Here is a 14,987-nt window from a genome sequence, read left to right as displayed (position 1 = left end):
GGCATTAATGGGTACAACAAGGACTGGTCGGCTTGGAGTCAGTATAATGTGTCTGAGTGGGGTATTCATGCTTCACTGCGGCATGGTACAGTCATCCCTCGCAATAACGCTCTTCGCGATACCGCGGATTCGGTTAAACCGTGGGGTAATCCGTGGCTCCCATAAAAAAAAGTTGCCCAGTGATCACACATATTCACGTCATCAAAAATAGCACATCAACAAATCCGCTGTTGAGCTCTGGTTAATCACGTAGTAAACTAGTGAAATTCAGTGCGGGTTGCAATTAACAGTGTTTAGCGTATATATCCATGTTTTTTTTCAGATGCTTAAAACATGCAGGGTCTTTTTCAATAATAATTGATGAACAGCGAAACATCGTAATAACTTTATCATAAAGACATGTCGATTATCAGCCAAGTACTTACAACGTTTGCTATGATGAAACACACCGCGTAATTGCGCGGGTATACACCGCCATCCGAGAATGTATGATGTCAGAAAACACATTTGATTTGATTAAATTCAAACCCATTTTCATTCATTAAAACTGTTTACAATAACAACGGAGAAACCGTGAGTGAAATGGCATTACCTCATTCCATACAACACCCGCTTACCACATTCGTGAGGGTCCGTTTTTCGCGCCTACCGCGATAGCACCAATTTCACATTTTCCTCAGCAATCACGAACAGATTACAGCCTTGTCATCCATTGACCCCAAGACCCGCATTATTGACTCGTTGAAGTCATATTTGACAATTAATTGCTAACATTTTGTTTTTACAATCAAAGTGGCACGTACCGCGGGAAGTCAGCGGTGACTTGTCAAACTGTCTCCTACGTAAAATGTATCCAGCCAGGTAACCCAAAGTGCTTAGCAATGCTTATTATTATGTTAAATATGTTCGTAGAAAACATGCATTATACTTATACGATAGCAATATATAAGATCTCTGTTAGAATAACTGCTTGACATATCAATTATTCTGATAATGGAATAGAAATTCTTGGATGTTATATTTTCGGATTGTTTTTTAAATGAATCACCGGTACATTGGACCAAAACATCGATGTGTGCCCAGCTGATTGCTATTTCCGGCTTAGTTGAATAACAAGTAGCGTGACAGGAACAACAATTGAATTATCATGTCTTGTGATGTTTGATTGCAAGTTTCATGTACATACATCTATTTTTTATTTACAAAGTTTTGTTTTTTTTCACCTCCAACAATACGATATAGTTTTGACTGGGCACAATACACGAAATAGCAGTTTTGTTATGTCCATGGAAAATACGATTTTACTTGGCCTTTGTTCCGCGTTATGTAATCGTTACTTATAACGCGGGGGGTCATCCATGGACCCCAAGACCCGCGTTATGGCGAGGGATGCCTGTATCTCAGTGAGCTAGCACTATAAACGAGCTTCAGTCTGGGCTAGTTCAAGCAGCCGCACCTACAAACACACACGCATTCACGTCGTCATATGAGCGAAATATTCTCCAGCGCGACGTTATACCCAATTTCACCTCACCTCATGGTGACTTTGAAGTTCTTGGTATTCAACTAAACGCAAATTTAGAAAAACTATGGGTTATCAACACCAGAAAATGACTAGAAAACATTAAGAGATTATTAGCAAATTGGCGTAAACGTAAATTGACATTAATTGGAAAAATAACTGTGATAAAACATTAGCATTATCTACTCTTGTTCACATATTCTCTGCTTTGCCTCAACCACCCAAAGAATTTGTTGATGAACTAAGTTCAATTTTTTAAAAGTTTATTTGGAACTCCAAACGTGATAAAATTAAACGGGCGAATTTGACAAGAAGCTATGAGAATGGTGGACTGAGAGTGGTAGATATAAATGTGTTTATATCATCGCTTAAGCTCAGTATCCAAAAAAAACCATGTTTAAGAGCCTATATAATAGCTACTTTCCTATAAAACTCCTTTTTCAACTGGGTGCCCATGTACCGTCTTACAGACTTTGTAAAATTGATCACCCCTACTGGCAGGATTTGATATATATTTGGAGTAAATACTATAGGTCTCATTTGACAGATGCAAGAGATATTCAGGCTATTCTAGCTGAACCGATATGGTTTAACCACCAGTGTACAGACTCAAATGTTATTATAGAAAACTGGTTCTGTATAGGAGTGCATTATATAAGAGACCTATGTGACGAGAACGGGCTCTTATCCTTTGTAGGCTTGAAAAAAAAATTCAACCTCAAGGGTACTTATTTGGACCATCATCGAGTTGTTAGTAACCTCCCTAAAGAATGGACAAAGGTGATAGACAAGTCTAAACCTATATGTGTCTACGATCTTAGGATTAATAACTTTCTAATGGAGTGGACTAAACCAGCAAAGGGATCTCAGAAGATATATGATATACTTGTGCAAAATAATTATCTCCCTATTATCTGTAGTAAATGGCAACAAATGTTCTTAACTGACTTAAACTGGAAGGAAATATTTAGTCTTCCTAAACAATGCTGTAGAGATATCAAGCTACAAGATTTCCAATATAGATTTTTGCATCGCATTATATACACCAAAAAGGAATTACTTAAAATGAAGTTGATTGACAATAGTGTTTGTCAAAGATGTAACAATGAAAACGAATCGATTGTGCATGTATATTTTGAATGTCTACAGGTTAGTCACTTTTGGTACAATCTGGAACAATTTTTGAGACAACATCTGTGTTATGAGATTCAGCTTTATCTTAAATCAATCCTCTTTGGTATCCAGGGGGACCGCAAACTTCAAACTGGTGAACCACATTCTTTTGGCCGGAAAAAGATATATATATATATAAGTTGTATTAGAAATGAATCTCTATCTTTCTCTCTATCACGGGAAAAGATAGACATATTTATATCCATAAGCTGTATTAGAAATTTAATATTGTCCTTAAAATCCTCCATCGCTTCTTTTAAGAATATGTTGGCAGAATGAAAAACCAGCCGGACGAATGTGGAGTAAACGGGCACCCATTACACAATATGATCTGATGTGTTATGACTCTTCAATGTATACTAGTTATGATCTTTGTGCAGTAATACTTGAATGTACCTACTCATGTTTGAAGACTGATGTGTTGTGAACTGTCGACATGTACAAGCTTGTATTAGGCATGACATCTGTATAATAATGTATGAATGTTTTGTACCTCTTGGTTACCCAGAATGATATGGTGCTATTATGAAAACAAACCAGATGAACCCATGAGCAAACAAGTAATATTACTAATACCCATAGCACCGACTTGCTCAAGCTTAGACGATACGCAATTATACAACCTTGATTGTATGATTTTTGTATAAAATGATTGTAACTAGAAATGTCACCTGTCAATGTGTACGATTTTTGTATAAAATGACTGTACCTACTGATGTGAATAAAAGATGTGGAAAAAAACAACAAAAACTTTTTGATCATATTTTACACTAGAGAACAATTGCATACAAGCCAGCGCATCCTAATACAAAAAAGAAGTTGTCATCCACGCAGTATCCTTCCATTCTTAGTACTCGTCAATTTCTAAAATGCCAAACAGATCATGAACCATTATCCATTATCACATATAGGTTGCTTGTTTTGACAAGTTCAGATACAGCTAGTTAGACAAGCATTCATAACAGGTCATTTTGGTTTCAGCCGGCGTTCACGTGATTTGACCCCTGCCTCGAGTCAGGAGTCTCTCCACATGGCTGGTGGCACCCCCTCACCTTCAGCACGTGACAGCCTCATTATCAGCACCTCAGAGATCCGCGATGACGAGTGAGTTACCTCCTTTAGTTGTTACCATGGCAACAGTTGTGATGAGCATTACCACCTGTAGTTCTTACCATGGTTAATGAGCAACAGTACCAGGTGATTCTTTGCTTGGTGTAGTGTAGCTATTAACAGTAAGAAATTCCAAATAGCTTTTAGAAATAACTAAATGCCATTCTTAGCTCACTTGAAAGAGGCGACTAACGGGATCGGGTGGTCAGCCTCGCTGGCTTGGTTGACACATGTCATCGGGTCCCAATTGCAATGATTGATGCTCATGCTGTTGATCACTGGATTGTCTGGTCCAGACTGCTGCCATATAGTTGGAATATTGCTGAGTGTGGCGTAAAACTAAACTCACTCACTCACTTTGCTCACTTGACTGGAGATTTTGATTTCATAATTGATGAGTTGTTTTATTATGTTTATCTAAGACTTTCTTATCATGTGTAACAAAGGAGTGTTGGACTCTCTAAAATGTGTTCAGTATTGGTACGAATAGAACAGTCCCTGACCCAATATATTTCAGACGCAGAAAATCCTCAGCAGACATCTCATCTCGACCCCAAAACACAACCATTGAAGAGGACCCAAGGGAGACAACTCTGGATGATCCTGAGAGCCCATCCAACAGTGACAAGGTGAACGGCAATGTGGAAAATGCCAGTGAAGAGAGTGGAGGTGACAACAGGGAGCCCTCACCACAAGTGTCCTTCGACAATGGCTCCCCGATGGATGACAGAACGTCGGAGAGACGCATGTATACCATAGACGGAGAATCGCAGTTGGAGAAGGAGAAGCTGCCGAACCGACATGCGCGGGAGAAATCATTCGAGAGGTCCCTCGACAACATCATGGACAAATGTTCGGAGAAGTCGCTGGACCTCAACTTAAGCGTGGAGTCGTGGAATGGGTCTATGAGTGACGCCAGTTGTCGGTCTCCAGACAACAGTCTTGCAACAGGCTCCAACTCAATAAAATATTCGAAGAATGAGAAGAAGAAGAAATCAGCATGGTATACGGTAAGTGTTGTGTTCTCTTTCTTTCCTTCGCTCCAGGTGTAAGTGATCAACACATAGGGGCAGTCCATTTCTGCTTTTTTCCGGTAATTTGGCATGATATGAATCATTCATAAGGCAGGGTTAATGGGGTCATGGGTCATGGAATCCTGGGAAAGTCATAGAATTTTAGTTTGAGTTTCCTTGGCCAGGTATAAGTAATAAAGATATCAACCTATATCATATCACAGGGGAGTTGTGACTACTTTAGGTTGGGATGGCTGACGGCTTCTGAACATCAGTTAGAAGCAGCCCATGAATAATGACATTGTAGATGCAAGAACACAACTCCAAAACTCGCATCGACAGGGATTTATTAAAGTTACGAATTTCGGTAGTCGTTGACAAGTCATTGGCTAATTATCATTGACATGACTCGGTCCATCGATGAGGTTTAAGAAACTAAAAGAAACAAAATGATTCTTTCAGATAATACATTAATTACAGCATTTAAATATAACTTTTCTGAATTTTCAAATATAGGATTTCAAGATTATCAAATAAAGCATTTCAAAATTGTTAGGTAAACCGTTTGAAGATTGTCAGACAATGCATTTCAATAACGTGCTTCAATCGCAGCTTTCTATCAAAATACACATTAATACTAGTCAAAATATTCCAAATGATAAATCCTACAACATATACTATTCAAATATCACGTAATGCGCACAAGATATGATTAAAAGTACTCACATTCGTGTTGCTATACAGAAAGGTTTGTAGACAGCCAAGTGACCATGTGGATATCACAGTGCATCAGACTTTGCATGAAGATTTTGTGCAAGGGTTAGGTCATGTGATCATCAATAAGGAAAGTGAGGCCATATATTTACTGATTAAATTTGCAAAAGTTTTTATCATTAAGCTGGATTTGAACCCAAGCACTTTGGATTCCAAGTCTAGTGTGTTAACCACTAGGCCACCGTACAAGACACTCATACATGCCTGGTTTAACAATGCTGAACATTACTAAATATAACTTAACTTGTATTTAGAATTAACAGACATGTTTTTATGTATTGTGTGTGTTTTCCTCTCAGTAATCATAAATAATTCTTCCTAGTGACAATATTTCAGATTATTGATCCAGCCCTAGTTTCTGATAATATGTAGATGTGAGATGCAATTAAAGCCTTGAAAAAGGTGAAGTAAAGTTTGAATCTATTGTTAAGATTGTGATTTTGTTGTGATTGTTTATTGATATATGATTGGAAAACTGGCGTGATACCCTGGGTATGTGATGAAGCCTCAGACCATGATACACAAGCCAAGGTGAAAGTGGTAGGGTCAATATCATCTATTGTACAGCCGTTTCATGTACAGAGTTGCTTCCCTTGTACATGCCATCAGAATTCTGTCTGTGATTGCTTGGGAAAACCAATCAATTGATGAGCAGCAAATAGGGCCTTGTTAATAGTCATTTGCCTGCCTGGTACCCACCAATTACTGAAGAAATAGGGCCATGTGGAGGTCATTTGCCTGCCTGTTACCCACCAATTACTGAGGAAATAGGGCCATGTGGAGGTCATTTGCCTGCCTGGTACCCACCAATTGCTGAGGAAATAAGGCCATGTTTTAAGTCATTTGGGGGGCGGTGGGGTAGCCTAGTGGTTAATGCGTTGGCTCGTCAGGCCGAAGACCCGGGTTCGAATCCCCACATGGGTAAAATATGTGAAGCCCATTTCTGGTGTCCCCCACTGTGATGTTGCTGGAATATTGCTAAAAGTGGTGTAAAACCAAAACTCAGTCAGTCAGTCAGTAAGTCATTTGCCTGCCTGGTACCCACCAATTGCCGAAGAAATGGGCAAAATTTATTATTGTTACTTGGCTACCTGGTACCCATTGACCCTAAAATAATGTTTATAGTACCAATTCTCTGTATGGTAAAAGGGAAGTTGAAGGCTGATGACTCGACCCTTCATGAGTTTGGAGATCAACAAGCCAGGTTTCATGTGAAGAAATGAGTCTAAATGGCTTCCTGGGCCGGACCTACTTTTCCAGGAGCAATGATAGGTGTTACTTCATTGGTTGCTTTCTGACAAAAAAAAGGGGCGGTGGGTAGTCTAGTGGTTAAGGCGTTCGCTCGTCACGCCGAAGACCTGGGTTCGATTCCCCACATGGGTACAATGTGTTAAGCCCATTTCTGGTGTTCCCCGCTGTGATATTGCTGGAATATTGCTAAAAGCAGCGTAAAACCAAACTCACTCACTCACTCACTCACTCAGTCTGACAAAAAGGGTTGTGTTTAGTTTATGAAAAATTGAATTCAGTCATGGGGAAATAAACACATAGCACTTTAGTCGTCTTGGATGAACACTGATTTAGGGTTTACACTTCTCCTCTGAGGTTTATTTGTCTTGTCTTGGGTTTATGTTTGAATTGAACAATTGTATAAATCAATATTCAGTGATATTCACAACCAAAGTCAGATTTTGGAACCTATATTCTCAATGTCTGTGTGTATTTTTTTGCAAGGAAAGAAAGAATATTGGATAGAGCAGTTTGTTTAATATGTCGGCATATGTGAAACAAAGAATATGAGATAGAGCAATTTGTATAATATATCAACACATGTGAAACAAAGAATATGAGATAGAGCAATTTGTATAATATATCAACACATGTGAAATAAAGAATATGCAGGATCAATATGCTTGTCTTAACACAGAAGCAGCACTTTGTCAAGGACATATCCATACCGTCAGGTAACACATGGCGGCCCAGCCACACGGTACACACTATAGATTTACTGTAGGCCCAGTCTCACACGGTGGTGATTGCCTTCAACAAGTTTGTTCTTTGACAGATTATGATTGGATTGCCAAGGTTGATCTATTGCAGGGTGGTGATAGATTATAGATCTACACTGTTGGAAGATGTGGGTATGTAGTGAATAGAGCTTGTATACTTTGAGGATTTCACCCAGTAGATCCTGGGAGAGACAAGGTCCCTAGTACCATTGCTTGTGTCCCTGTAGATCCTGGGAGAGACTAGGTCCCTAGAGATGCTGGGAGAGACTAGGTCCCTAGAGATGCTGGGAGAGACTAGGTCCCTAGTACCATTGCTTGTGTCCCTGTAGATGCTGGGAGAGACTAGGTCCCTAGTACCATTGCTTGTGTCCCTGTAGATGCTGGGAGAGACTAGGTCCCTAGTACCATTGCTTGTGTCCCTGTAGATGCTGGGAGAGACTAGGTCCCTAGTACCATTGCTTGTGTCCCTGTAGATGCTTGGAGAGACTAGGTCCCTAGTAACATTGCTTGTGTCCCTGTAGATGCTTGGAGAGACTAGGTCCCTAGTAACATTGCTTGTGTCCCTGTAGATCCTGGGAGAGACTAGGTCCCTAGTACCATTGCTTGTGTCCCTGTAGATTCTGGGAGAGACTAGGTCCCTAGTACCATTGCTTGTGTCCCTGTAGATCCTGGGAGAGACGAGGTCCCTAGTACCATTGCTTGTGTCCCTGTAGATTCTGGGAGAGACTAGGTCCCTAGTACCATTGCTTGTGTCCCTGTAGATGCTTGGAGAGACTAGGTCCCTAGTACCATTGCTTGTGTCCCTGTAGATCCTGGGAGAGACGAGGTCCCTAGTACCATTGCTTGTGTCCCTGTAGATCCTGGGAGAGACTAGGTCCCTAGTACCATTGCTTGTGTCCCTGTAGATCCTGGGAGAGACTAGGTCCCTAGTACCATTGTTGTGTCCCTGTAGATCCTGGGAGAGACTAGGTCCCTAGTGCCATTGCTTGTGTCCCTGTAGATTCTGGGAGAAGTAGTAGTCTTCAGTAAGCAGTAGTGGTGGTCCGATTAATTGAAATAATCGAAGATTGGTCGCAGTGACTAAACCACCAAGCAATTGATCATGTTTTCTCATAATCGAACACAAACAATTCTGGAACAAAATATTTCACAAGGCTGGTTTTGTCTGTTACATTTATTAAGCACTACAAACTCGTTCCAAATCATGATTGAATTTATCTTAAAGACTCCAAAAAAATTATGTTCGTAACATACTTGTCATCCTTTAAATATGTGAAATTTTGCCTAAAAAACCCCAAAGAACTACATGTTTGTTCCTTATTTTTTGTGTGCATTACTAACCAATTATTTTCGATGATTGATCTGTTGTAATGAAGCAATCATCAATTATGAGATTTTAACCAATTCCCAACACTAGTAAGCAGTGAACTTCTTATGGGGATTTTGATGTAGAATATATACCCAGGATGGAATAGGTTGTCTGTCTGATGCATTGAATCTCTTGTGCTGAACAGGCTCCTGTTATCTGAGATCATGGGTTAGAATTGGTCTTCAGCAAAGATGTCCGTGTGTGAGGGGACTAACAGTTTGGTCCGGCTCACTGACTTGGTGGATGGTTGTCCATGTTAGCCAGATAGTGTAGATGCTCATGATGTCACTGGATTGCATGATCCTGGTTTGAGTATTTTCAGACTGACAGTATTCAGCCAGAATATAGCAGATCATGGCTTTAAACAACAAACAAACAGAACTATCGACATACATAAGGTACTGGGGTGTCGTCTTTTAAACACTTTTAGTTATGGTTTTAAACATGTTCCATCTGATTATATGTCTTGGTCCGTTTCTATGGCATCAGTAGAATACTGCCTGGAGTGATGTAAGACCTAACTTGTCCCTCACACTATCAGTTAGTCTGTCGCACAGTCCCCGAACCACATTATTTTCCCTACTGTCAATCCCTCACTGCAATGCTAAAGCCCTAGGTAAGGCAAGTATAAATTTCCTCAGGTTCTGAATCTCTGATCTCCCTGGGGCTCCTTTTCAATTTATATGGGTTTGTTTGTTACTATCAACATTATATATATTCAGAGACTAAGCGTTAGTCTATATATCAGTTTGAGTGTTGCAATCATCTTTGGCAGTGTAAGGGATGTAACTCTTGTCTGCTTCTTTACACAGAAGACATATTTTGAGTTCAGTGCCAGTGAAACATTGAGTCTGTTCTACAGACCCAGAGACTGATGATCCATGACAGCCCGTGCAGGTCTAGAATTGTGGGCAAGTCTGGATTACCGCAGTTTATGAAAATGAAGATATTCCCCAGGCTCCTTTTTGTTTTAGTTAATTTATTTCAACAACTTTGTTTTCTGCTAACTATTCCTTATTTCAAGTTTAAGACTAGATGGTAGTCAGTGAAACATTGTATGTTATAATTGAGATGGATTGCATTGTGTGAATATGATTGACGGAATCAGAAATATCCTGTATAATATGATCCTCGATGGAGATGTGAAACTAACAACCATGGGAAATGATAGAAGCACTCGTAAAATATTGTACTGTTAAATTTTGTCTGGCTTGCCAACAGCACCATTTATCTCCAACTTGTTATCAGTACAGTTTCGTTTGGCAGTAAAATTATAACTTACTGAGAGTTTATTAATGTGTCATAGGTTCAATTGTTCATACAATGTATAGCACAGCACCTCTGGCATATTTCACAATTTCTGTCCCTAACAGCTTGCCATAGTTGAGCTGGCTGCCGGCAGGTACGTCCTTAGTCTGTCTCACAGTCCCTGAACCACATTAATTTCCCTACTGCCAAGCCCTATCTGCAGTGCTAAAGCCCTAAATAAAGCAAGTCTAGATTTCCTCAGGTTCAGGAATCTCTGGTCTCCCTAGGGCTCCTTTTCAATATAAATGGACTTGCTTGTTACTATCAAAATTATATATATTCAGAGACTAAGCCTTAGTCTAGTACATCCTGGGCTCTGACACATGTTGCTCCTGCAGTCTGTGCACTCAGGTGATATAAAAGCTGATTCTTTTTGTTCAACACATTTAAATATTTGCAGTCAGACAGGTGGAGTTATGTTTTGGTTTATGTTAGATTGTCAATAAACCTGTGGTGTGTCGATTTGTGGAGCAAAAACTTAAATCAATCTTGCTGTTTGGTCAAAGTCAAGTCCAGCGAAAACATGTCCTCTTGTGTTATACTATTTACAAGTCTTGAGACTGTTGGATATGTTTACCCTGTGTATTAAATGCACAGTGCTTTGGTTGCAAATGATGGTTTTAATCCTTTCTCACTCACTCACTCACTCACAGCCATTCACTGTGCAGAGTTGCCTCCCTTATGCATTCAAGGATCATATTATTGCAGATGAAAATCACCAGATTCACATACAGAGCACCAAACCTGTGCTTTTGGATTTCTCCATGGTTGTAAATGTCTAAGTCATGAACCAATTGTGGCTTTCTTCCTCACTACCCTGTATTAAAGCCACCTCTCCCACCAACCTGTGTTGAGTTGCGTTGAGTACTGTGAGATGTGTATGTGACATCAAAGTAAAGTTGAACATAGGAGACGGGCTGTTGTCAACATTGTCATGTACTCAGGTGTCCACTTCCTGGACCAGGCACAGAAATAACATCCAGCCATTGATGTTGTCTCTTGTGATGAGACAGAGCCTGACATTGATGTCTCGTCTTGTGATGTGTGTTGATACAAGCTGGGACATATGTGATTAGCAGGTTGGTGATGATAAGGTTAAGGGTCAATCTTTCTTTCGTGGGCAAGAATCGCGGCAAATGTTTGGTAAGTGATGATGTTTTTCATTTGTGGCGAGAATACTGTTGGGGACAGAGTTGCATCCCTTGGGCATGCTGAAGCAGGCGATTTGGCTGTTGTGATTATGTTCCAAGCTCTTTCAGCAGAATACTTGGGTTCTTGCTTTCACCAATGTAGTAAACAAAGTCATGTGGCAAAGTGTGAGTGTGTGAGTTTTACGCCGCTTTTAGCAATATTCCAGCAATATCACGGCAGGCGACACCAGAAATCTGCTTCACACATTGTACCCATGTGGGGAATTGAACCCGGTCGTTGGCGTGGCTAGCAACCGCTTCAACCCCACATTGGTCTTATCAGAACTGTTACCTCGGGTCATGTGGGCTGTACCGGTGCCAGGCTTGATACACAGTAACAGTATGCAGACCTGTGGAAACAAATCCTGGGTTAAATGTGGTCACTGGCAACCTATGCTTGTCAAAGTGGCAACCAAATGGATTTGTTGGTCAGGCTTGATCACCTGGTTGATTTCAATTCAGTGGATTGATTGGCATACACAGTGTTCACGAATGGTGTTTTAGAGTATCAGGACACTGGGTCCTGTAAGTTTCAGATGTCTGTCTGACCCATTGAAAATTTACAGGACCCATAGAATATAATTAGACACACATTTCAGATTTAACATTTCTTATAATTGGCATTGAAATTATTAACAAACATAAGATTTATAAACAGCAAACAAGTGTCACATGTCACATATAACAACTTCAGTCAAAGTCATTGTGAAATTTACAGTCAGACACTTGGGCTGGCGGGTTGAAGACTTCTGTCGGACCATTGGCAAATCTGCCAGATTTGTCAGAGGGTCAGATGCTATTCGTGAACACTGGGCATACATCAATCACTTGATTGTCTGGTCAAGACTTGATTGTTTACATATACATTGAATTTTGCAGAGGGTGGCATTAAACAAAAAAAACCAACACATACTGTATTCACGGAATGTCCAGCAAGCTATAAGTAACTGCAGATTATCTTCCTTGGGTTAATCTATGGAATAAGAGTGTGAGATAATCCAGCTGTTTGGGAAACTCAGTTCCTAGATCTGGTATCTACCCTTGTACTCTATATAGTAGACTTACACAAGTCTCTAAGGAAAGAAATAATAGTTTAAATGATAATTTCTAAAAAGGAATAAATCACAGACTGGGGTCCTTCAAGACTCGCCTGTTTGAAGGATAGAATTACTATAAATCCTTTGCCTCAGCATTCAGTATAGCCTTGGAGAAACTTAGACGTATTTGGCCCTGTTGACAAGCATGAAATTCTAACATGTTCCGATTTTGTGAGTTTTAGTACTCGTGAAGATCTGGGTTAGAATTGATCTTCAGTAAACCCTGCTTGTCGTAAGAGGCGACTAACAGGATCGGGTGGTCAGGCTTGCTGACTGGTTTGCCACGCCATCGTATCCCAGTTAGCCCAGCGGATAAGTGATCAAATTGTGCACTTTGTGTTACAAGCATGAAATTTGGCATGATTGTAGCTTATGCCCTTCTTATTAAATATAGATCGAGAGGCCTCGCAGAATTTTTATATTTTTCATAATTTTGGGGGGAGAAGTGAAAAAAAATGATCATATTTTCTACTATTTTCATCATAACTTCTTTTAAAATTCTCCAATTCTCATAAGTCATATTTCAAATTGTAGGAAACTCATAGTTGATCATTTTCCATCCATATATGTTTTTTTTATTCTTTAACGGTTAGGTCTACGGATGTCAATATATATCATGACTACCCGAAAATTGGAAAATTGGTGGCCATTTTTAAAAATGGCAGCCATATAGACTACATCAGTAAAATAAGTATGAGATCACCCCATGATTTAACATATTTTATCATTTCTTTGCAAATTCAATACGAGATTTGGGCCATTTTTCCTTGGGGAATTGATTTTCAAAAAAATGTCATTTTAACTCAATTTTAAATCCTCATAAATTATGTATCTAGAATATTGTGAGAACAGATGGAAGTTTATTTGATGGAATATATCATTATATTTACTTACATGTATAATGTATGAGCTTGGTTAGCTATAGATCACTTATAAAAATCATATCAAAATCAATGCAAACATGTTTCATTTCAACATCAATGTCAGAGTAGCTATCTCATCAATCTTTGGAAGGTTACACAATCATGTCTTGAGTGTTATTGTATCTGACTGAGTTTAGTTTTTACGCCGCTTTTAGCAATATTCCAGCAATATCACGGCGGGGAACACCAGAAATGGGCTTAACACATTGTGCCCATGTGGGGAATCGAACCCGGGTCTTCGGCGTGACGAGCCAATGCTTTAACCACTAGGCTACCCCACAGCCCCGTTATTGTATCTAGTTTGACTGAATCAGAAATGTGCAGTACACTTGAGAAATGCTCTTACGCACATGGACCAGTATGAACAATTTTTACACATGCATTTCAGCAATTCCTGGCAGCTCCTTCATGCTCTTTCACCGCCACTATAGTTGGAATATTGCTGAATGTGGCGTAAAACTAAACTCACTCCCTCACTGTGTTTTAATTGTCTGCCTTTACAACTTTAACATTTCACAAGCAGTGTCAAGTGATTTCACTGTCCTTATCAGTGCTAACTTCTATATTATTACATCTAGAACAGAGAGCAGTAGGGGTGTCAACTCATAGACTGAGTTAGTTAGTCACAGTAAACTGTCACAGGGGTACACTATCAATAAGATACTGTTAAAAGAAATGTGTCAAGTGATTTCACTGTCCTTATCAGTGCTAACTTCTATATTATTACATCTAGAACAGAGAGCAGTAGGGGTGTCAACTCACAGACCGAGTTATTTAGTCACAGTAAACTGTCACAGGGGTACACTATCAATAAGATACTGTTAAAAGAAATGTAAATCACTCACTCACTCATGCATGAATGAGAGATTATGAAGCCCCATTTTCTTCACTCATTTATCATGTTATTCTGAACTCATACCACAAAAAGTTTCATGTGTCTCTCTGTCTTTAAATTAACAGTAGTCCTACACTGCATAATATGACCATGTCCCACCTTACAGGTTTTAAATATACTTACCTGATGTGCCACTCATGTCCTGTTGTGAGCGTAGTGACCCCTGGTGGCAGCACCAGGAAACAGACTGTCTTTCCCCAATATCGCCATAGGTACTTGACTCTAGCTGACCCTTCCTACCTGACTGTGCATACCAGCAGTACAGTCTATATGACAGTCTGGTGGATACGGTCATGTCGGACCGCTAGGATATGTTATTGATATGGTCAATATTAACTTGCTCAATTGGACCTATTACTTACTTGCTTCAAATTGAAATATATTAAACAGTTGTGAATTGACGTGTGATAAATGTTTATGTGATATCTGTTGTGTTAATTGGAAATGACTGTTGCAGACAATTGTTATGTGGATCTATTTTTGAAGGCTTGAATAGAGTTGAAATGTTCAAGGTAGGCCTTTTGTATAACTGGAGCACTCACTCAACAAGGACAGGTTTAGCTGTAAGACTGCCTGGGTGGTGCATGCAGAACAACAGGAGTCC

At 39.7% G+C, this 14,987-nt stretch overlaps 1 protein-coding gene and 1 long non-coding RNA gene across 4 annotated transcripts in view; one reads left to right on the top strand and one right to left on the bottom strand.

Moving 5' to 3' along the window:
* The window catches only part of LOC124290909 (protein Aster-B-like), an 83,398-nt gene that overhangs the window by 38,995 nt on the left and 29,416 nt on the right, over positions 1–14,987 (top strand). For all 3 annotated transcript variants that reach the window (XM_046727750.1, XM_046727749.1, XM_046727751.1), the window contains 2 exons: positions 3,677–3,799; positions 4,323–4,815. In XM_046727750.1, coding sequence (XP_046583706.1) covers positions 3,677–3,799; positions 4,323–4,815 — 616 coding nt within the window. The remainder of the gene's footprint in view (positions 1–3,676; positions 3,800–4,322; positions 4,816–14,987) is intronic.
* Positions 5,005–14,603, bottom strand: LOC124290913. Its single transcript, XR_006902083.1, has 3 exons — positions 14,507–14,603; positions 11,761–11,818; positions 5,005–5,253 (listed from the first exon to the last, which is right to left on the bottom strand). It is a non-coding gene; the product is annotated as an uncharacterized LOC124290913 (long non-coding RNA).

The sequence above is a fragment of the Haliotis rubra genome, unplaced genomic scaffold (genome assembly GCF_003918875.1).
Source record: "Haliotis rubra isolate DU_JTF1 unplaced genomic scaffold, ASM391887v1 Scf478, whole genome shotgun sequence".
NCBI classification, from domain to species: Eukaryota; Metazoa; Mollusca; class Gastropoda; order Lepetellida; family Haliotidae; genus Haliotis; species Haliotis rubra.
This window is presented reverse-complemented; position numbering and strand designations above follow the sequence as displayed.